Below are 24,459 nucleotides of genomic sequence, written 5' to 3'. Positions count from 1 at the left end.
AGCTGGTTTCTAGCATTGCTATTTCAGTACACATAAGTGCACATTTTTATTCAATTGTTTTACTGTATTTGGATTTTTTTTTTATCATTTTAAGACACGAATAAAGTTATTACAGGTAACTATAAGAGGGATATTAATGTGTGAAATTTGCATAGCTTCATCTCACAGTTTTCAACAACTTCACTACAGGTAGCACTACAGTGTGTTCAAAATTGGTACCTACATAAAGCAGGCAGATAAACTGACTTTTTCATTTCTAATTGGCGGAATTTCCACTCAGGATTTATACTACGTGCAAAAAAGGGAATGCACACAAACATATGAAAGTGGACTGTACGCCTGACTTGTACTGACTACCATTGCTCGCTCAGATATGTTTCAGAAATCTCAGTGTATAGATGAACATTTGGGTTCCATATAGTACATGAAGGTTCATAGACATAACTGTGTATCACATAAGAAGACTCTGTGACTGCTTCCTGGCTGTTCTGACATTCCTCTTATAATAGATAGCGTGACTGCTGTGATTACATGCACGCTGCTGCTCATCACCACAGAGCATCGTGTGCTTAGGAGACAAAAACACACACAGTAGATTCCCTTTACCACTGCAACCATGTCTGGTTTGATTTATGCAGATCAACCTTTCTTGGCAGTGTCCACAATCTGTGGACTGCAGTACTGTGCAAAGGTCTTGACTCACCCCTCTTTCTTTTATATGTTGCTTCCAAGAAGCCAGACTTGCTTGTAAATTTTTTTAATGATCTCAAGTAATAGTTCTTTAAGTTTTTTGTGTTTTTCTTTGGACATTAGCTGCTTTCCCCTCTTATTTCCAGTCCAGTCTTTGAACCTGACCATTTTCAGAGAAACAATGACTTACAAATCATTCAAGCATAAAAAAGACGCCTAAGTCAAGGGACGAACCACTTTTGTGCTGGTTCATCTTAGCAAAGAACCAAATTTAAATTATATCTTTAAGCACTTTGTTACTAGCAGCCTGTTGCAAAAAAGCTAGAATTTATCCAGTTTGACAAGCATGAAATAGCATTTTTGCACCAACAAGATGATTTCCAAAGAGCTATAGCCAAAACCTTGGCATGTCTCATCATGGTATGCATGTGTCCTTTAAAAATGTGAGGAGGCTAGAAAAGTGGAGGATGAAAGAAGATGCAGCATGCCTAAAAAACTATCTACAGCAAATGAACAGTATCTGAAAGTGATGTCCTTAAAGGCTTAGGTTCATAGATTTAAGTCTGTTCTCATTCAAATGAGATATTTCCACCTGAATAAATATTAAATCTGACACCATAATGGTTTCTAAGTTATCTGAGGCCTTTCTCTGTGGCGTGTGGATGTTCTCCCTTCGTGGGTCTCCTCCCACAGTCCAAATACATGCATGCTAGGTTAACTGCTGATTCTAAATTGACTGCAGTTGTGAATGTTTTTGCGTTTTGCATTTTGTCTCCATCTCCATGCATGCAGTTGACTGGTGACCTGTCCATGGTAAACCCCACCTCCTGCCCTATGGCAACTAGATTTAGCAGGTAATGGTATATATAGATGTGCTCTGGCGAGGACTCTGAGGTTTACTGCTTTTGTTTTATTTAGTTAGCTGCATCGACTGTCCTACTGTAGTGTTTTTATTGCTTTCTAGCCTCTAGCTGAAGTGAAAAGGTGTAATTTGGGAAGTAATACAAGAGTACATCATCGGCTTAACTTCACATTGATATCTGACACCCTTGATCTCTGGTGGCTGCACTAACAGGTGAGTGATGAAATGGAGATAAAGTGAAGAGTCTGAGGAGTCTGTTTTTTAAGCTGTGTTATAGGGTAGCTTTTGTTGCTTTAGATTTCATTCATGATGTAGATATTAAAGTTTCACAATCTTGTCGCCAGCAGTAAAAAATATACTAGAAAAATATTTTTGAGAGGGCTACAGATCATATAAAGAAATACTGTTGCGGCTCATCTCGCAGCTAATTTCAAAGTAAAAGTCTTTTGTCTCGTGGTGTTTCTTTTTAGGGTTGCAGAACATGATAATTCTTAACCTTTTAAGATTTTAATAAAAGTGACCTTTCCCTAGCACTGCCCTCAGGATAAGCTTTACATTTTCAGCCCCCACTATAGAGTCTGAGGAATTTTCTCCTGCAGGTGATTGTGCTGTTATGTTTCTGTCTGTTTCTACTGTTTTCTCTTGAGTCTCAGACGGGAGCTCTCCTGTCTGCTTTCATATTCTTGATTGGTCTGCTCTGGGTGTGTTTGTCTTCTTTTTGGATGAAGAAGGTTCCGAACATGACCTACTTACACACACACACACACACACACACACACACACACACACACATACAGACACACAAGCTTGTTATGCTAATGTTTGTGTTTCTCTGCATAATAATAATGCAGTGTGATGTCTAATGCTGCCGTCAGCAGATCCACACTCTGCCTATGTCCCTCCACAGCTCGTTCTCTGTGGATAAGGAATGTCTAAGATGCAGATGAAGGTAGTGAGACGAGTTCTCCTCCCAAAAGGATCAGTGGTGTATTAATATCCTGATACTTTCAGGCTTCATGTGCAGCTGCAGTGGTTTCAGCTGCAGGGTTTTCTGCAGTGGGAAGCAGGTGATGGATACTGTACTGTAAAGGATGTCCTGAGGCGGAACTCCGCACATAGAGGCTCCACTCGTAGGCTGCTCACCTGAACCTCTTTAGTGACACATGAGTAGAAAGTGGGGGAGCAGGGCAGGCAGGTTTAGGACCTAAGGATGCAGGATACGGGACTTCTGAGTAGAACTGAAAGCAAACCTTTATTGCGGGCTGATCTCTAATAAAAAATTTCTAAGTAATCCAACAAGAAACAGAACCAGGGAGAAAAAAACATCCCAGAAAACAGGAAACGCATACCTTAAATATACACATGAGGTAAGAGCAGAGTGGAGACGCCTGGGGAACACAGCTGAACAGAATCCAACTAATGAGTCAAGGGAAGCAAAACTGAACGTAACACACATGGGATGAGAGACTATCAAAATAAGAAAACCAACAAACACAGAGACAGAAACCCTGGCTGCTACTAATGATGACATTCATAGCTGCTAAGCAAATATAGAAGTCGTGTGTCATGGTTGGTACATACATACCATAACATAACATAAAACATTATGACTTCATTGTTTTCATAATTACCAACAGCTTCAAAATTAAGTCACAACTGCTGCAAACAAACCAATAGATATTGATTGAACAGACAATATAAAATCCTTTAATATCAGTAATCTGTATTTGCCTACTGCCTCAGATGAAAATGTCTGTTATGTAGAATGCCTGTGTTAGATGAGTGCAAGAAATTGTTTGTTCAACAGGACATCATTTGTTCCAGTGCAGGCTGTCACCAACATATACACATATACATGATAAACAGTTGGGACTGGTAGGACACAACGCCCATGATGGAGTTTTGAATTAATGGGCTGGTATTTACAGCTACGTTGCTAACTTTTTAGACAAAGACACATTTCTGTAATTTTACATCTGTACACCACCACAGTGGTTTTTAAACCAGGCAGCTACTTTCAGCTTTAATTTAGTAAATTGAACAAAAATACCGCAGTAACTGTTTAGGAATCACAGCCACTTTTAGACGTAGACGTGTTTTCAAAGGCTAAAAAAGTAATCAGACAAATAAAGCCACTTCACTGGTGCACAGAAACAAAATTGCAGAAGTCGTGTTATTGTCTAAGAAGTTACAGATCTAACTGTATTCAGTGGTTTTCTACTGTAACTGAGCACCGAAGGCCCTACTAGCTGCATCAATGCGCTGCTTTATTCTATGCCTTTAAGCACCTTCTAATTACCACAAACATACTCAAACTCTGATGGATGCTTTGGGAGCAATTTGGAGTTCAGCGTCTTATCCAAGGACACTTTGAAGTGCAGACTGGAGGATCGAACCACTGACCTTCTGCTAAGTAGAGGACCTGCTGTGCCTCCTGAGTATTTTTGCACTGGTGGGGTATCCTTTAACTGCGATGCTTTTTCCCCTCAGAATTTTCCATTTCTGTTGGGAACATCGCTAAAACTTTCCCACTCCAAACTTGAATGAGCCAGCATTTCTTTTATCTAAATAACAACATATCAAACACATGGTTACTTTTACTCATTGCTTCCGCTGCTGTCGTTATTTTGATGTCGTCACATGAGCTTTCGCTGTGTCTGCACAGGTAGCCGATAGCCTGGCAGCAGATTCCCAGTTTCTTTTGCGCTACTGCAGCTAAAATATTTGAGTTTCTAAAAACGCCATAAGCCCTTATTCCATTTTAAGTTAGCAAAGGGACTTGCTTTTTGTCACCAGATGGGGAGGCGGGTGATTTCAGTGTGACTGTGTAAAAAGATTTATGTCCACACAACATGAGTAATATACACTCACGCAGACACACACGCACATACCCGTGGTAACCGTAGACGTGTGAACCGGCAACTGCTCTGATCTTATCTCACACACACACACATGCACACACAGCAGTGACTGCAGCGGGGTAATGTAATCTTTAATCCTCCGGTATAATCTGTAAGTAGTGTGTGTGGTCGTCTTTTCTTTCTCTCTCTCCCTCGCTCTCTCGCTCTCATCCCCAGGGATAGAGTTACTTGTCTCTAGAGGAAATAGCAGCAAGGGATTAGGAAGTAACACACACACATAGAGAAACACACACCTGACGTTGAGGCTCGGGGGTCCAGATAGCGATGACACATGCCACTCTTGTTCCAGTCACCTGATACGTTCCCTCTCTCTGTCTTTCTCGCTCTCTCTCCCTAACACACACACACACACACACAGAGTACATGGTGGGTGTGTTTGGCTGTTTGCATGTTTGTTAAAAGACTACAGCAGTGTAACGCGGATAAGTAGAGTCAAACTGAATAAATGCAGAAGGAAGAGGAAGAAAAGTGGGAACTAAAACATCAGGACTGAGATAAAAAACCCACCCCCAAAAAAGACACCTGGCTCAGGTAGGACCCTTCAGTTGGTTTAAATCTCAAATAAATATCTCGGTCTTCAAGGCCATCTCCATTGACATCCTCTCCTCCTCTTTCATCTTCATCACATCCTGCAGTGTGGAGTTACTTTAGCTCCGTCCATTCTAATAACTTTAGGGTCTGATTAACAGCACCAGATGTTTCTCTTTAGTCTTCTGAGCTGGATGATCATATGTAGAGTGAAGCTGCATTAACAGTGTGGATAAAGACATACTGAAGATTACATCACAGACAATTCTCTTTTCCAGAGGAGCATTTTCTGGTTCTGTTCCCCGTCAACATCCACGAGGAACAGAGCCTCATGGATGTTGACGAGGAATTTTCTGGAACACCAGATTAGTGATGAAGACAGCACGAGCTTTAATCAGATTCTCCGATGTTATATTCCTTTTCCGTTTGTCTTCTGTCTCTGACGAATGCATCTAGGACTTTTTTTTGTCTTTTTAACAGTGGCTTTGCGTCTGTTTTTGGCTATAGATATTACACACCTATGATGGACACAGGGGAATCTTTACTGCAAAGATAACACTGAGCTGTCTTTATAATGAAGTCAAATTAGCCAAGCTTTACTTAGTCTAGTCTCAACAATACCACTATTGTCAGATACTATTTCTAATGCAGTTTTGAGACCTTGATAAACCTTGATAATGCTAATGTGAAGACCAACCACAGTTTAAAATAAGGTAAGAGAAAACGTTCTTTATTTAGCTCATATTTGAGAAGTTCTTTTGTTACATCAGTTAATATAATAACAATAATAATAATAATAATTATTAGTATAATAATTATAATAAAAACAAGTAAGGAACTAAGGAACAAGTAAGTAATCACAGAGCCAGCCTTCATGCTGCTGCTCTGTAATCCTTCTGTCACATTTATAATAGGTTTATCACGTCTTTATCACGCTAATGTCAAGTTGTCACAGCTAAGACATCTAAGTTTGCATTAAGAATGACTAACTAACTAAATGCCAGTGACCGTCATACAAATCTTAGACTGTAAATAAAAGATAGACATAGCCACCGTGATATCACAGATGGGTCTGACTGTCGCTATCTTGGTTAGCAGACTACATCCGTATACTGTCTGTATGCTGTCATCACGCAGACACCGATACCTGCTATTTAGTGCTAAGATCCTAATAAACTGCTAAAACTTTACTGGCCAAAACTAGAGCACAGATGTCTTCGGCTGGCTGTTAGTGTAGTTAATTGCTCAGCTAAGCAATATTATTTATCTGATAAGCCTTAAAAAATCACCAAAATGCATGAGCCTATAAAAATGTGCCTTGTTCTTCTGTTGGATTTTTGACCTTTCAGTGCATAATGATGTGTGTACAGTTTGTTTTCTGATGTCTTGTGCCCTTTTGAAATTGATTGGTATTTGGTATTGGTATTTACATTCAAGTATTCATCAGGAATTGAATGGACGTGACAATGGGATTGACTTGTCCTACAAAAAAGCACAGATCTTTTTGAAATATATGTTTAGGAATTGGGAAAAAAATTCTTTTTGACAAGAAAAGAATTGTAAACAGAAATCCTTCCGTATTAGTGGCTCAGCAGTGCTCCTTTCCACACTCTCAATCACTATAAATCAGTCTTTAACCTGCTACAAACACCTGCTCCATTTGGATTTATACACCAGGGGCATGTGACTGATTAAATATCAGCCACATTTTTCAGTAACCATACCCACTGGGCACAGAGTTGCCCGGGTCAGATCACTTACAGGAGCCGCAGTCTGCAGCTCTTGGTGCAGCAGAGCACCGTGCAAGGTTTTCGTTTCTCATGTCTTTATCATGTGAGCCTCCAAGCAGAACTAACTGCGAGCGTAAATATGTGTTTGGATGTGTGTGTGAGAGGTGTGAATGCCAGAGATTACCTTGACTGCAGCCAGAGCCATAAATCTCACTGCTGTACGGGGAAACTCGGCTGACCAGCAGGAAGCTGGATGCTACAAATGAATAAAGGATCAGAATCAGTTTATAGGCAGCTTAATCTCAGCAGCTGCTGATGTCAGCAAAGGACACGCCAGGAGAGACGCTTTGATCATTTAAAATGTTTGGAGCTCTGACATGGTGTGATTTCTACAGGAATTTAAGGCAGGAATTTTGTAACTTCAGTGCTATTGCTCTAATTAGAAGATAAGAGAATTCCTGAATGTACACCTTTGACCTATAACGAGCGATCTGCACATTTCTAAACTTTGAGTGGAACAGAAGAAGCTACCATAGCTCACTAGCACCCTCCAATCATAGTGTACCCACACAGAATATTTGATTTATTTTTGATGACAACAGCTTCTTTCAGAAGTGTGTGGGTGGTTTCAGCTTCCTGACTTTCCTGTTAGCTTAGTTACAATTTTATTATTCACAGAGTCCTTTGGCCTCAAGCCAATAATACTCTGTAAGTATGGATTTACTGGAGCTGTTTCTTCCTTTTGTTTCTCACTTTGCAGAGAGTTTGACACTAGAATTGCTACCTAGCTAGCTGGCATGTAGCTGAAGGTGTAGAGAAGAAAGGAGGGAAGTTCAAAGCTGATAAAGCAGCTCAAGAAAACGAAACAGCAGCAACAGATTATGAGCTGCACGCCGTCTGTTTTCTCAAGACTGTGAATAAAATTAATAAATAACTGTTAATTATTGTTTAACCTGAGACATTCATTGTGTCTCGAGTGAAGAAAAAGAAGAATTTTGATATCAAAGTTGAGATTAAAAATAGAGTAACAGACTACTTTTTTTCTCACATTGCTCACGTTTTCTTCTTCTTTTTCTTCCTCCCACCATTATTACTATTTGTAGTAGTCATAGAAGTTTGAAGAGGTGTGTTTACATTTTATAAGACCAACTAGTTTTCATCAAAAGCTTATATGCATGAACACACACATATGCATATACGCTGTTTGTGATTGAGACCCACTCTGTATCCCTGGCTGACTTGAGTGTTATTAATTAGCTCTCCATCTATACCTACAAGAAATCACAGTCTATTTCACCAAGAAGCGCAGATGACCTTTGAGTGCTTTCTGGAGTGGATTTAGCTGGTAGGTTCAAGTATCCAACCAAACTGGGCAATTCCACTTTTACTGGTTTAATCCACTCAGATCCAGTTCTAGTGTTAGACTACTCTAATTTGCTTAGTTAGGTTCCAGTTTTAGGTCATTCCAAAGTGGTAGGTGGTAAGTCTTCTGTGTAAGTCTTGGCAATTCAGTATTTGCCATTTGACAGCCATTTTGGTCACACCTCTGGGGCGTTATTTGGGTAGTTATTTTTAAAGGCCAGAGAATCATATCTTTAATTTTCGTATTTACTGGGACATAAAAGTTGCATCTACTGAGACGCCAGCCAAATCAGGTTAGAAAACATTGCAAGATATCATATACACAGCTACAAGACATTATGACTTAATTTGAAGCTCAGTTCTCAGTGCCAACACGGTCCATCTTTATGGCTGAAGCGTTCAACAAATGCCGTGCTAATTTAAATTCTGAATATGGTCAGCCAAGAAAAACAATGTCTTTGCTGCAAATGGCAAGCATATCTAACCACCACAGGGAGCATATCTATCCTGCCACCACAGAGTTTAAACAGTTCTGAACCTTTGCTGTGCACATGCATCAGTGCAGCAACACGATTGGCTCCAATGTTCCCCAGTTCAACTGTTGATTGGACGTTTTGGTCACAGGGGCAGAAATGTTACAAAATTCCCTCATAGATTTCTATTTCTCTTTATCTCATGATTTCTCTGGTTACAATTTCAGTGTCAGACTAAGTGACTTTCCATCAGTCAATTTTATATTAGGCGCCAGTCTAAATTGGTCAGTGTTATTATGAGACAGGTGCAAACCTGCCAGCTCCAGTTTGAAGCGTCTCAACTTGTCAGCTTTTTGTTGCTTGTCCCACTTTGCAAAGTTGCACGCTGCGAATGGAAATAGTTTATTTAAAGAATCTTGTAAGAAAACTTTTTGCGTGTTTGTTTACAGCTAGTACCGCATCTCGGGGATCTTTTGACAAATCACCAACAGCCTGAAATAAAGCTGACTGGCTCATTAGTTTGCTGTTGGCCAGTTTTCATGCTGGTTTATCAAGTGTTTCCATGGGAGTGCAGTAGCAGATGTTTAGATCAGTATTTTTAGCAGCTTCTTAGAACAGCAACTTAGTGTAAGGGAGAAGGGTTACTGTGTGTGTGTTGTAACCAGATCTCAGAGGACAGAAGGACAGAATTAAGACCACTCTCTCAACACTCTGTTCATCATACTCACACATACTGAAAAATATCTTCAATTCATACCTATCATGAGTGGTCTACACCAGAGGCTAACAAGTAATTGAATTCAGCAGGTACAGTCACAACATAAAGCCAACATATATTTGCATCAGGAAACATTAAGGCTAGCAAAATAGTCAGCCAGCTTAAGATACAGGATTTGTAAAGGCTTAAAGGGTCCTCAAAAAGTCCTCCAGGATGTCAAAAGGGTCCTTGAAGAAGGTTAAGCCATCCTTGAGTAGTTTCAGGGAGGTCATAAAGAGGTTTCTGTTGTCCTTTAGGGAGTTTCACCATTTCTTTAATATGACTAGAGGACTGCAAGATCTCTATTGTCCCAGAATTCAGGAGATGTCACACCTCAAAAAAACAAAAAATCAAGTAAAAATTGTTTAATTCTAATGAGATCACTGAAAAGAGAAAGCTGCTGGTTGAGGTTGAGGAGGAAGAATGCTTAGGCTTTCTTGAAGTGGTTTCTGTGGTTCAGCTTGTTTTTGTCTTTAAAAAAAAAAAGTTTCTCAAGCATTTTTTCACGTGGCATCGGTGGTGTTTGAAGAGGCTCCAGTGGTTCTCCTGAGTGATTTTTAGGTAACCTTAACATTGTGGCTTTATTACATGTTAATAGGCTTTTTAAATTGGCTGAACTTATCACCAAGGTGGTCTCAGTGGTGCTTAAACAAGCTCTGAAGGCATTATAGCGGCGCATCTGAAGGAGCTCCAGTATGACGCAGTAGGTTAACAAATATTTTGGTTGTTGTAGTAATGACGGTCTGCAGGACTTCTTTTTTGTAACCGATCCACCAAGCTGACACAATAGGCCACATTTAAAAATAGACACTAATGTGTATTTACTATCATAAATAACCCCCCGGATCCAGATCGTGATCTGAGCCGTATCTGCCCACCTTCACATTCGATTACAACACCGTCTCATGTTGTTCTGAACTTAATAATCAGCTGTAGTTATAAATACAGACACTGACTCACAGTGCTGCTATATGAGGATAAACTTAGAGAGTCAGCAGCCTGGCACACAGCTCTTCTACAGCTAGCCTAATGTTACACACACACACACACACACACACACACACACACACACAGTATTTAAAGTCTGGGTGGAGCTATAGTGAATTTTTTGTTGGTTTGTTCTGAATAAGATTAATACATTGTGACTGGTTTAATGTGTTGTGGATCACAGTCAGTTACAGCTCATCAGAATAGATTATAATAGGTCTTAAAGTAGAGTTGTATTTCTATATTTTATTTCTAATCTTTTATAATGGTACAATTAGAGTTCATGTAGAGTGGATGTAAATGGGTTATAGTACTCACATGGATGCATTAGAAGTCATAAAGAGTTGGCCAGACTGTTATTTAAAATGGGATATAATCAGGTTTACCTTCATTACATTACACTGGACATATGCACTAAACCAACATGACCAGAAACCTCCTCCTACTCCTCTTCTTCCACCGCCTCCCCCTCCTTCATCAGGCCTGATTCAGATGGCATCAGTGTTTCCACCCACACACTGTTGTTACAAAAGATTTCACTGCAGGGCTTTGACATGCTGTAACTTTAAACATACACAGAATAATATGCTTGCATCAGGTAACTAGCATGAACTAGCAGCAGCAGGTGGATTCAAACATCTTCAACTGTTTTCCTAAAATTGCTCACATGTAACCGCCCTCCAAATAATCCACTGCTAATAATTCATGGCAGATTTAGAGTACTCAAGTTTTGTTTGTTGAAGAAATGTTTTGTAATAGTTGTGTATAGTGTGATGTGGTCAGCTTGGATTCTGCGTGAGCTCGGTTAGTGTACTTCCTGCCTTTTGAAAGTTTACACATCTTTCTGGCCGAGTGGCAGCTGGACACGTGGACTCATTATGTGAGCCAATCGTTCGCCCTCTCTTCGCTTTGTCTTTCTGTATTATTGCCTCTCTCTGCCCCGAGCAGCTGCAGCTCCATATGTTCTGTATCCATATGTTAGGTACTGTTAAGCAGATCTGCTGCTCAGGTTTCCAGGTCGTAACTCCAGAGATATCAAAGATGAGCTCCCTTTGTTTGCTCTTCAGAGAATATGCCAAGAAGTGTGTCTTTCTCTTTAACAGGCACAGCTTTAGATATATTTCCTGATCCTTACAGATGGTTAATTTGACAAAAGGCTATTTATGAAATCATTATTCAACAAATTTTTGGATAAAAGTTCTTAAATGTATTAATAAATGTAATTTAATTTCACCTTCATAAAGTGTCAACAGACTAATGACAAAACAGCTGAGGAATCATTATTAAAACTCAATAATGGCCAATATTTTTAGCCAAAAGGGACCAAACTAAATCCATAACATCATAAAATGGCTCACCCGTTTTATGTAGCGTGAATACGAGTCAACCAGGGTTTTTTTCTGGATTCATTTCTAGATGTTTTCAGTATGGAAAAATATAAGTATATCCTTATTTTCGCATTGTGGTGTGACTGTAGCAACTCTGAAGTGAAATTTGGGTCAATATAAGTTTCAGCTTCATCCTTAAAGCAGAAACTCTGCCCTGCAAACCTTTGTGTTGTTGCTGTTTGTTTGAAGTGTGTGAAAACAAAGGTATTAGAAATCAATTATTTAAACTTCGTGTCTGTTCCCAGGAAGTGGGAGTGGTGCAGTGGGCGGAGCGTTGCCAGGTCTCATAGGTGCCACTGGTCCCTCAGTCATGATGAAACCCTTTCTGCCGTTTCCTGTTGAGACAACGTCACCAGTTGGACTTTTCCCAAACTTCAACACGGTAGGTGTGTGTGGTAGCGACAGGTGAGCGTGTGTCATAGCTGCAGGTCAAATAGATCGAACAAAAAAATCTTTCATGGTGTCATCAGTACTCGGGTTGAAACAAGCTCGTGACCTCTGACCTCTGTGTGTCTCACTCAGATGGACCCGGTGCAGAAGGCTGTCATCAACCACACCTTTGGTGTTACCATGGTACCTAAAAGGAAACAGGTCATCTCCTGTACTGTCTGCCAGTTGAGGTTCAACTCTGATGTAAGTGTGTGTGTGTGTGTGTGTGTGTGTGTGTGTGTGTGTGTGTGTGTTTTGTTTCTGGTCGATATACAAGATATAAATATAAATGAAGTGTTTGCTTATTAATACATTTACACGTTTGCTAGAAAATGTTAGCACTGTATCTTAGAAATGTTTGCTCATTAGCACCTAAAGCCTGTGTAACTGAATTAGTTTTCCAATCATAAATATAATTCAGCACATCTAAAATTAACATTTGCCATGCAAGCTAATCTGAGCTTGCTGTTAACGACCGCATTTCAGTCCTGCGTTTTTATGGGATCTGATCCTGAAAATGAACAATAACAAAAAACTGCCGTTTATTGTCTGACTTTTAAATTTTCACTGGCGTTACTGTGGATGAAAGTTTATTCTCAAGTAGTTTATAGTTAGTCTTGCTGAAAAGGAGGGTCCTACCACTAGAGAGATGAAGTCTTTTCTTTTCTTTTTTTTTGTATAATTTTGTGAGGTGCTCCTGGAAAAGAACAGGTGCGTAAGCTCAGGTGTAACACCTCCCCCTCCACACCCTAATGACACAGATCTGCGTAAACGACACTCTGCCCATTCACAGACGACTGCTGTGCGGGAACGAGCTGCCTCATTAGGAACATGCCAGTCAAACATCACTTATTCATGAGCTGGTGAAATTATTCATGAGTGAACATGAAAACAGGAATCACGGCTCAGAGAAGTAAGAGAGGAGCGTGACCTCTTATAGGGGAATTAGTCTTATGGGATGTGATACGAAGATTTTGTGTAAAGCACTCTCTAGAAGACTAGATAAATATGTGCCTAATTTGATAACAGACGATCAACAAGGCTATCATAATATAAGACGTGTCCTCAATGTACTTTATGAGAAAAACAATAGGGAGGACACTGCGCTGCTATCACTAGATGCGTGCAAAGCCTTCGATAGAATAGAATGGAATTATCTCTTACAAGTGCTCCCCAGATATGGACTAGGTGAAACATTCCTGAAATGGATCCGATTATTGTATACACATCCAACAGCACAAGTTTTAACTAATAATAACGTATCAAAACCCTTTAATTTACAGCGATCAACCAGGCAGGGCTGCCCTCTGTCACCAATTCTCTTTGTGTTAGCAATAGAACCTCTGGCCATAGCTGTGAGAGCAAATGCAGGAATATCAGGGATAAGAATTGGAGGAAGAGACCATCTAATTTCTTTATTTGCAGATGATATTATATATATTTTTTGACTAATCTGAAAGATAGTAACCCTAATTTAGTAACATTAATAAAAACATTTGGAGAATTTTCAGGAAACAAAATTAAAAATTCTAAATCAGAATTAATGTTTCTTAATGAAGAAGAAAGAAGAAGCCCTGTGGTGGCCACCCCATTTAAAACAACTACAACAGGCTTTAAATATTTAGGCATTAGGATCGCCCCAAGCATCAAGGACATAACCTCAATAAATTATGATCCCCTTGTAGAAGAGGTCACGGAAATGCTAAACCGCTGGACAAACCTGCCTGTATCTATGATAGGCTGGATAAATATCCTAAAAATGACAATTTTACCCAAATTTTTATAATACTTCCAAACACTTCCGTTGCCTCTACCAACTTCATTTTTTGACAGTTTAAACAAACTATTTAACCAATTTATTTGGAATAATAAGGAGGCAAGGCTCCGCTTACAACTACTTTACTTGCCCTATGAAAGAGGAGGTCTCCAAGTCCCCAACCTCAGATGGTATTATATGGCTGCCCAACAACACCTCCAGCCTGGGTTGACATCGAGCAAAAATCTGTTCCAGATCTTCCCTTACACACTTTTCTATATTCTTCAGACACTAAGACATTAAGAAAAAAATACAAGGAACCCTTTCTTGAAAAATACAATTATAATTTGGCATGCAGCTCATAAATATGTGGGCGATCCTCCATCGCTTTCGCAATTTACCCCTATTTGGGGAAATGAAAAGTTCACGCCTGGTAAAAGTGATGGAGGATTTAAAATATGGAAAAATAAAGGCATTCAAAAAATTAAAGACCTATATGCAGATGGCATGCTGCTCACATTTGATCAGTTGTGTAAAAAATATTTAATACCCCCAAAGCACTTTTTTAAATATTTACAATTGAAAAACTATTTGTCATCAAAACTGCAAAGGATTGCTGAACTTCCACCATTGACAAAAATAGAGGAGGCATGCATTAAGAATACAAAAGGGAAAGGTTTTCTCTCTATATGTTATAATTTACTGATGCTTTCCTCAAAAGACTCAGCAGCAGATAAACTGGATGCTTGGAGAAGGGAGATCCAAGAGGACATAGATGAAAATGACTGGAACCAGGCTTGCTTAAAAGCACAAAAACAAACAATAAACACACGCTTTAAACTACTGCAATATAAATGGCTCATGAGAACCTATATAACACCTGTCAAGCTTCATCATGTGTCCAATGATATTCTGGACATCTGTACTAAATGTTTAGTTGAAAAAGGGACTCTTCTTCATTGTCTATGGGAGTGTCCTAAAATCCAGGACTTTTGGAAAGATGTTATCAAATATCTGTCTGAAGTGTTTAAGGTAAAAATCCCTTTAAAAGGAAAACTCTATGTACTTGGAATATATCCAAGGGAATTTAAGCAATCGGGAAAAAAACCAAATTACTGGACTATGGACTACTTCAAGCCAGAAGAGCCATTGCGCTATGTTGGAAGAGTATGGATGCTCCCTCCATGGGACTCTGGAAGAAGGAAATTGCAGTCTCTCTAGGCCTGGAAAGAAACATTACCCTTCCTGTTGCAGTGTGAATACCCAGAAAACGAGGACTCGCATTCATCTGATTGGCCAAAACGCCACGTTACTGGATGATGTTTCACTGTTGGGAAAAGCTGAGCATGATGAAAAAAATAGCTATGGCAATTTCTTGTTAACCTTCCTGCTGCACAGATGCTCCGGCTTTATTCAGAGAACGAGGGGGCTGCACATTTTTCACGCATCGCCAGCCCAAAAGTGGCCTCAGGTCCATCTCCTGTGCATTTAACATTATATGTAAAGTCCTGTTTTAATCAGTCCGGCTGTGTACACAGAGGCCTGGATTTAATGTGTGCTATATGTAGGTCTGTAAATAAAACATAAATGTATTTTCATGCTTCAAGCCTATTGTCCTTGTTTTGATGTGTGTAATTCCAGCGATTGTGCTCTGAGCTTTTCCAAAACACAGGTGTCCTATAGCGTGCATGAATGCCTGCAGCTCCAGAGCTGCTGTGCTGCTGCAGCTTTGCTAGCATGCTTTTCTATGCCTTCTATGGTTCAACAACTACCCTGAATTACTAAAGGGAGATTAGCCATAGAGACCAAACTTTTTGTATGCTGTAAACATGTTTATGTCTTCTGTAAGGTGAGCACCTTATAAAGCAATGTACAGGGTTCATTGTTATAGCTGCTCTGAAGTGGCTTTTCCAGTCACTGACTGCAGTCTCTGGCCCTTTCACATCGGTTTTATTTTGGAGGATGCTGAATGGCTCAAATACAAAACTTAAACTTTTCTATTTCTACATCTCAGTCTCAGGCTGAGGCTCATTACAGAGGAAGTCGTCACGCAAAGAAGCTCAAGTCTCAGGAGAACAAAGCCAAGGCTAAGCTGTCAAATTCTGCAGAAACCAATGGGAGCGTCTGTAATCCTGCTGGCCCCGCCCCTCTTGTCTCAGCTGTCCCCGTCCCTCTTGTCTCAGCTAACAGCAGCACTAATCAACACACAGGTTCATTTTTATCCAGTAATAACACTGATGTGAATTATGTTACTGCTGATGTTTTTTTCAGATATTGTTTCATTTTCCTTCCACTCTTCTCCCTTCAGATTTCTTATCCAGAACCGCAGACACTCCGTCTCCTGTCAAATCTTTCCTCCTCCCCTCTACCTCCCCTCTCTCTTCCTCCTCCCCCTCTTCTAGTAGAGCAGGCAGTGAGCCTCCTCCATCCAGCCCCCCATCGGGACTCCCAGCTCCAGGCCTCTCTTCCTCTTCGTCATCCTCTTCTTCCAAAGTGTCTTCCGCTTCCGCTCCCGCTCCTGTCACCACCTTGTCTTGCCCTGCTCCCCTTCCACCTGCACCCTCCCAGGATGCTTCACCTTCAGTGGAGTCAGAAGAGGAGAAGGCGAAAAAGCTGCTGTATTGTTCTCTTTGTAAAGTCGCGGTCAACTCGCTCTCTCAGCTGGAGGCGCATAATGCAGGTGAGGAGAGATATGCACCTTTGATTTTATATGATATGCATTAGCATTAGCATGCAAAAACAAAAGCTTCTGTGGCATCTAGTTCTTTGTTACACCTTCATTTACAAAATATTGAATGTATGAAAATTGTCGGTTCTGGTGAATGTTAAGTTGCTGAAATTTAAATTGAAGTTAAAGGACAGAAGGATTGATTCATCTTTAGCACAGTACAGGAAATATGTACAAAAGTGGCCTGTAGAGTCTCTTGGCTCTTGGTTTCTTTGAGCATTGCACAGTCTGACCTTGGGCTGGATTTGCTGGAGTGCCCAATCCTGAATAAAATCTCTCAGCGTACGATGGGAGATTTCACATTGTTTGGTAAATATCCTTATAGTTCTTCCCGGATTGATGGGCTGATAGTCCCTGATGGTAATCTCTTTCCTCCTGAGCATTTTGTTACTCATCGTCTTAATTCCCGTGGAAGTATTAAAGATGGACATATTTTTGACTTTGTTTGCATTTCGGCTTCGTTTTTGTTAAATAAATGTTGATATTGTGTAACATGTGACATGTTGTAACTCATCTGTGGTTTTATTTACCTAATTTCAAGACCTGCCAAGTGTCAGCTCATGTTTATTATCTCCTGATATGTGAAACCCTTGAATTGACAGAGTGTCTTTTTACCATGGCTGTAAATCAGTGAGGACAGGTCCAACTACAATATCGGCTGAGCGGTTGTGCTTCTTATTTACAGTGCTAAAATAGAGTAAGCATCAGGTGATTAAACTAAAATAATACAAAATATGTCTGTTGTGCATCTCAGCATAGCGCTTCAACTAATGTTACCATCTGTAAATACCAGCAATCAAGTGATTAAGTCAACCGGAGAATTTTCCTGGATGGAGATTACAAATGCAGTTCCCACGAGGCCTTGTCCTGTGTTTACTTTAAGTCGGACCCAAAAACCCCCAAAAGAGATTCACATAAAACCAAGTTTTCTTTTGAAAGCTGCGGGAAGCTCACTCGAACATATGCTGTTTTTTTTTCACTCTTCATATCTCTGAATCTATAAATTAGGTGGACAGTTCAATTGCTGGTAGTTATTTTACTTCCTCACAGAAACATACCAGGGTATATACATTTAGCTATATAGCTATAAACACATTTAGAAAGAGGAGAATTTGGATTAATGACACTGAAAGGTGGAAGGAAGGTGTCCCTTAATCTCCCTCAGCGGCTCTGTGCTGCCCCTGCTTGGAGATCTTTGGTATCTACTTTTACTCCTGTGACATTAAAAGATATTCAAAAAACAAATGCTGTGCTTCATGCATGAAACACACACAAGCCTTAAACTTATTAAACTTGTTCATAATCCAATATGGCCAAAAGGATTTGTGGAAATCCTGGAATACATCAACAGGGAGAGCTTTCAGCAGAGTTTCTGCACTTCTGTTTCCACATTATGATAATCACACATGAATATTTATCCTCGGCAAGTCTTTTCTGGTTGATTTTTATAGAAAGCTTTTGTAACCATGAAGATAAAGATCAGTGTAAAAGCAGACGATGTGTACAGGTTTTATTTTGATGGAATTAAAACAACAGACCCATATTTAAAGATATTTTTACCTTTCGTGTTTCCTGAGTTTGTTTTCCTTTGCTTTCAGGATCAAAACATAAAACAATGCTGGAGGCTCGTAGTGGCGCTGGGCCGATCAAAGCCTACCCTCGGCCTGGAGCAAAGCTGAAGAACGGCAGCAGCTCGGGACTGAAGGGCTCCGGCCTGCAGAACAAAACCTTCCACTGCCAGATCTGTGATGTCCATGTCAACTCTGAGATCCAGCTTAAACAGGTAGAAACTCGCAGCAGGTTCACAAATATCTAAAGGAAGGCAGCTACAGGATTGTCAGACTGTTCATATACACTCAAATATTTGCTACACAATACTAAGGTTCAGTAAAACCAGCAATTCACCTCAGCATTGCTGTCACAGAAGTGATCGTCGTCATATTGGACTCCTTTCACAAGGTTTTACAGCGTCCTGCAGAGTAAATAGACACATATTGACATCTGAGGTAAACAGTGGACTGACAGCCTACACTCACTACAGATGAACTGTGGCCAGAGTTTTGTCATGCAGTGGCCACCGTAGCTAGGATAATGCACTTAAATTGTGAGGGATAAGAAAGTCGAACTCAACTGACTCTAAGCTGCACACCCTAGTGGTGAGATTTCACATACTGTACCTTTAATGTAGTTTCAGTTTATGTTTAAAGTTTAAAGTAAAAACAGTCTTCTCACAGTTACAACTGGAAAATTAATGTTTATTCATTTTATTTTGGTTTTTAACCCCTGGAAAGGCCTTTTGCTGTACATTATCCGACAACTCTTTACCTGAAATGACAAATGAACTTACACTAGTGAACTACATACTTGGTTGCTTTTAGTTTGTGAATCATTGTGAAATCTTGATCCTTAATTTCATTCAGGTTCTTCTGTTCTTGTGCAGTTTATAGTCTCGGTTGCTGTTGGTCTTGTCTGCCCTCAGATTTGCTTTCACTGTGACAGTGTTTGTTGTTGTTGCAGCACATCTCCAGCAGGAGGCACAAGGACAGAGTGGCAGGAAAACCCAGCAAACCCAAGTACAGTCCTTACAACAAACAGCAGCGCGGCTCACTCACTGTGAGTGTCTCTTTACCTCCCTTCCTCTAATTAAGTATTATTATTTACTTTTGTCTTCATTCTGTTTTTTTTCATCGATGTCTCTTTGTTTCCTCTCCTCCTCTCTTCTCCATGTTTGCTCAGAAGGAGCTGGTGAAGCCTGCGCTCTCACCTTCATTCCTCTCCACTCCTTTTGCTCCACCATCTACTCCGCTCACCCCCTCTCTATCACTCCCTCCATCCTCTCTGTCCTCTTCCCCCCTCCTCACACCCACGTCCTCCCCCCTCACACCTGCGATCTCTATCCACCCTCGCCCTCCGGCCTCTTCCCCCCTTTTCACAGCCTCCTTCCTCCGTCCAGCACCTGGACCAATCAGAGCGAGCCAAGGATCGATTCTCTTCACGCCGTACTGATGCCAGCAGAAGCGGGAAGTCATACCAGCGAACTTTGACATGCTTTTTGTTGCCACTACGGGGACATGGGAGACATCGCATTAAGACTGCAGGGATTCAAACCTGCAACCTCCCCACTAAGAAAGTTGTGAACTGTGAACTGCCTCTTGCCGACCAGAAGAGGGGATGTACGTTTAAATAACCTGAACCTGGATGAACGAAAAAACAGAATAAAAAATAACAAAACAGTTCTTTCATTGAGACATGTGAAGTTCCTGGAAACCAAAAAATACTGAAGTTGCTCAACATTGTTTAGAAAGCACTAAGTGACCGTAGAGACCTGCAAAATCTAAAACACAGGGCCCACCTTAGAGAAAGCCAAGTCGAGAACAAATATCCGTTTTTAGCAGCCTGCATTGGCCAAAAATTTTTTTAATGTATTTTGATTTGTCAGAGCTGACAAGACACTGAATCTAAAGACAACCCAGAACCTGCTCCCAAACTCTTACCAACACAGGTAACAGTGCTGTTACTGATTTTTTGGGGGGTAGGTTTTGAGGAAGTTTGGACGTTTTGATGAGGCCAGACACTAAAGCTGATGGGAACATTTTGCTCGAGATCCCAGCTCGGGTTCTCCCTCAGAGTTTGAAGAGGATTGGAGGAGCTGTTCTATCACCTGCTCGAGGAGCTTAGCAGCACAAATAAGACGTCAGAAACTCAGCAGACGTCGTCTATCGTGACCTAACACTACTGCAGCTGTCAGCGTGCCCTCACTCAGACGCTACTCTCGTGTTTCACATATACATAATTCCTGAAGAAAGTAAAAAAAAAAGTTGGATGGAGTACACAGCATTTTGTACTTATTGTCAACAAATCACATGAAACACTCTAAAAACAGTTAGACGTCCTGTTGTGCAGCTCCGAAACCTACATGGTTTACAATAAAACCTACATGGTTTTATTTATTAGTGGGGACACGGTGGTGTGAACTGTTTGGTTGAACAGGCGGCCTGTTTTCAGCCTCTGCGAGTGTTTGACCTACTGATCTGTTTGGTGATGTCATTAAAACCTTATTATTTGGTTACTGATGTATAAAAACTTGACCAAAAATTTCACTTTTCTCCTTAAAAAAGAGCAGAAATAAATAAAATAGCTTTTTATTCACCTGTTGTTCAGTTCTAATATCTCCCTGCATCCAAACTGCCAGGCAAGTATGCAATTCAATTTGTAAAATGTTTCTGTTTTTTGTCCCAAAACAATTACATTTTGATACACGTGAGCTACGTAAATACTAAAATCAGCTTTAAAATCCTTAAAAAGTGTAAAACATCTGCAACTGGTGACATGACCTGACACAGCACTACAGCACATCCTGCTCTGTGTCCTCAGTGGCGGCTACAGCTTCACCAAGTTGCACTTTAGTGGAAACATGAAAAGCAGTTTAAACCAGACAGCTTCTCGGATCAACATTGTCACATAACCGTTAATGGTTATCCAAAGGTTTTGCTCATCATTGTCTCCGACTGTTTTCTGCTTTCTGTGTGACTAATGTGTGACTAGTGTCCCCGTGTCCTGTCCACCTGTCTCCGCTGCCTGTTGAAAAATGATTTTGGACTCTGGATGGAGAAAAGGGCCTTCTGTCTGATTCTTTTGTTTTATTGAACCTTCCTGTTGTCACTGAACTTTCTGGAGTTTGAAGCATCTGAGCAGAACTTTTCTGAAAGCTGAAGAGTTGGAGAGACGTTTTAAAACATTACTAGAACTTTCCACAACCTGCAAATAAGCTCACGGACTCTCAATCGATAAAACAAACTTTTACCTACAGCTTTAATTAATGCTTCTCTGGTTATTTTTGTGCTCTAATTATTTATTTTACATTGTGTGTTGTATATATTTACCTAAAGCTTTTTCTTGATTTTTCAATAACTGCTTAAATTAAGACTTTTGGTCCATTTAGCACTCTGGTCCAGGGATGGTTATCTCAAGGTGCACGATGAACCCATTAGCTTTTAAAGCTTTCTTTGGCCTTCATATTACCTTTTTTCATCATCACTCAAAGGTCCACTTCTTGGCTGTTTTCTGAACCTCCAGCTACATCTCAGAGCTTTGGGTGAAGTGAGGTGTGTTTTTGTGTTTTTCACTTGTTCTTTATAGTCCAGCTCTGTTACCCAGGATAATAAAAATAGACTTGATCTAGGAGCAGAGAAAAATCTGTGTTGTCAAACCCACTGAGTGTGTGAATACACGCCAGCATCGCAGGATATTTATCCAGTCTTCCAAGAACAACAGGAAAGTGAAAATTATGCCATCCAGAAGAGCTAAAATGTTTTTTTGGCCACAAAACCTTGAGTAAAAACACGACTTTACCCCGGCTTGCTTAATATGTGATACACAGAGGGGCCTGTTTTTTTGGCTTTAACTTGTTCTACGTGCTTCGTTACTTATTCAGTTTTAATGAGTAACAATAGTCAAATCCTGTCTTTAACCTCCTAAGACCCGAACTCTTCCACGACATGCATTTTTAATTTCTCTTTGATATTTGGGCTGATTGGGACCCGATGAATGTAAAAACAAAGAATTACCAGATTTTTATTTTTTTTTACCTGATTTTTGTTTCTAAGAAAAATGAGAGCCACATATGAGGATATTCATTTAAAATTTCGATAGACCATTGGCAGTATAATGTCCTCGTAAGTGGATATCAGGCCCCTGTACACCAAAATTGAATATTTTGGTCTAAATAAGCCAAAATGTGATGTCCACATATGTGGACGCCAGGTCCTAGGAGGTTAAACTAACTGTTGCTGAATTTCTGTGCTGCCTGATAAACAAAGAAGAACAACATTCAGAATGACGTTCGTATGTTTTCTTTTTTCTTTGTTGACGGGGTGGTTATTTATCTTGTTTTGGTGCAAAGCTTTGAGGCTCGATGAAAAAATGATCAATTTAAAGTACACTTTTCATCTTGTGTATGTTTCCTACATTTAAATTATGTTGTTGTAATGTCTGGGTGCTACGGTGCTGTCGCATTTGCTGATTTATGTAAGCATTAATCGATTTTTTTTGTTTAATTTAATTCAATTTTCCGTTTCAGTCATTCAGGTCATGTGATGAAGCTTTAAGGAGACGTGGTTGAAGGATGTGGGAAAAAGCCTTTTAGAGGGCCTTTGAGCAAGCATTATCACACAAACTGTTCACAGGGTCCCAGATGAACTTTTAATGCTTTAATATGTTTGTTTTTCTGTCCAACACACTGAGCACTGGAGCCTCTAGAGGGCAGTAGCAGGACTTTTGGCTGTCAGTCTGGTGTACTGCTAGCAGATAGCTTCTTTTAGCACTTTTAACCTTCAGGTTATTGTTTTCACAGTTGCACTGGAAACCAGAGAAAATGTTAATGTTATTAATGATGTCATGGTGTCTCCTCATCAAACTGTATAACAAATACTCTGATGTAACGCGATGTCACAGGAAAGCAGTCAGATACTGTGCAGACAGGTCTACCTGAGGAACACGTGCCCGCTCAGGTAAAAGGCAGCATGTGATTGGTCAGATTAACACTGGTGTCAGTCTTAATGACTTTGGAGTTGAAGGATGGGTTCATATTTTATTTGCAGCCAGTACGGACAACATTATCAACGACACTGAGCAATGCCTCACAGACATGTGATTTCTGTGTTACAGTAGACTTGAGGAAATGTGAACCCATCCTTTAATGGTAAAAGTGGTCTACTACTGGATAAATGTGCTCATTTTCTTAAAACTTTACATTAATTTCTTCTACAGGGTTATTGGGTGATGTAAACATCAGAAGCGCAGCATGTGGTGGCCTTCACATGATAGCCTGGTGGCAGCATTGTCTGTGTCCTCTATGCTTTGTTGGGAACTCTTCCATAGCTTCACCTTCTTGAGCTAGTCTTGGCTGCTGTAGCTCCTCATTGGCTTTCTTTAGTCCTTTGACCTTGAAGTTAGTCTTTTGTAGGAAATTCCACATGGATGTTGCCCACAGCAGCTGACTTTAGTCTAGAAATGAGGACGCACACTATACTTTGGAAATGGCCTCAACAACCAGACACTGGAACCTGGCTTGTTGCAGTTCATGGGAAGTTTTTGTACATCTAGATAGGTTAGAGTGTGATCCCTACTACCTCTTTAAGCTTCTTTATGAGGTCTGAATTCTTTTCTGTCAGTCAGAAGCTTGAAGTCAGAAGTGGAGGACAGTGGAAAACTAGCTTTGACCCTCTGGAAGTCTGTTTGTGGTGTCTGTGAGGACCTTATCATCCCACCACCTACGGCGCTTTTTGACATCCAGTTAAGATGTTGCTCAGGCTGCATGAGCCTGGCTGACACCGCTTGCAGGATGCATCCTTTTCCTTGTCTCAGGCAATAAAGCTGCTTGGGATTGGAAAGAGGTTAGTCACAGCACACATAAGGAAGTCCAGCATGCCCTGCTCACAGCCCCAGAGCTCCTTCCAGGACTGCAATGGCTCTACTGCTTCAAACCTATCCTCATATTGCATTGGGTGTTAACACCTACTGACTCTATGTGTTAGTCTTCTTTTTAAACTCTCAGCAGCATGAGTTGCCTCTTGACTTTGGCTTTGTTAGACCTGACCAATGATTTTCTAGTGTTTCAAATATTCTTCTGCCTCCCTCACTGCTTGAAACAGTAGTGCTTATTAAAGGATGGTTTCTTTCTCTTTGGTTTTTGGAGGTTATCTCTGGTTTCATATACTTAATTAGAAATTTAGCACATTTAGAAATGATCAATAGCTAACACGAGCACATTTACAGCATTGGTGTGAATGTCACTACGCTGTTTTTATGTAAATACTTTTGTTGCCATGGCAAGAAAAAAGCACACCA

The 24,459-nt window shown here is 40.3% G+C and overlaps 1 protein-coding gene across 1 annotated transcript; it reads left to right on the top strand.

Annotated features, from left to right (window-relative positions):
• Positions 1-4,952: 4,952 nt before the first annotated feature.
• znf385b (zinc finger protein 385B) lies at positions 4,953-23,492 on the top strand (the record flags this gene model as incomplete). The annotated part of the gene is made up of 8 exons (XM_085374270.1): positions 4,953-5,004; positions 11,944-12,080; positions 12,221-12,331; positions 15,898-16,093; positions 16,192-16,563; positions 18,210-18,394; positions 19,129-19,224; positions 19,348-23,492. Coding segments are annotated over 8 exons (1,419 nt in total), but the record flags the coding sequence as incomplete, so codon positions are not given.
• Between the last annotated feature and the right edge of the window lie 967 nt (positions 23,493-24,459).

Source organism: Diplotaxodon limnothrissa, linkage group LG16 (genome assembly GCF_057381915.1).
Source record: "Diplotaxodon limnothrissa isolate DT_005_m linkage group LG16, D_limnothrissa_male_GT1.1, whole genome shotgun sequence".
Classification (NCBI taxonomy): domain Eukaryota; kingdom Metazoa; phylum Chordata; class Actinopteri; order Cichliformes; family Cichlidae; genus Diplotaxodon; species Diplotaxodon limnothrissa.
This window is presented reverse-complemented; position numbering and strand designations above follow the sequence as displayed.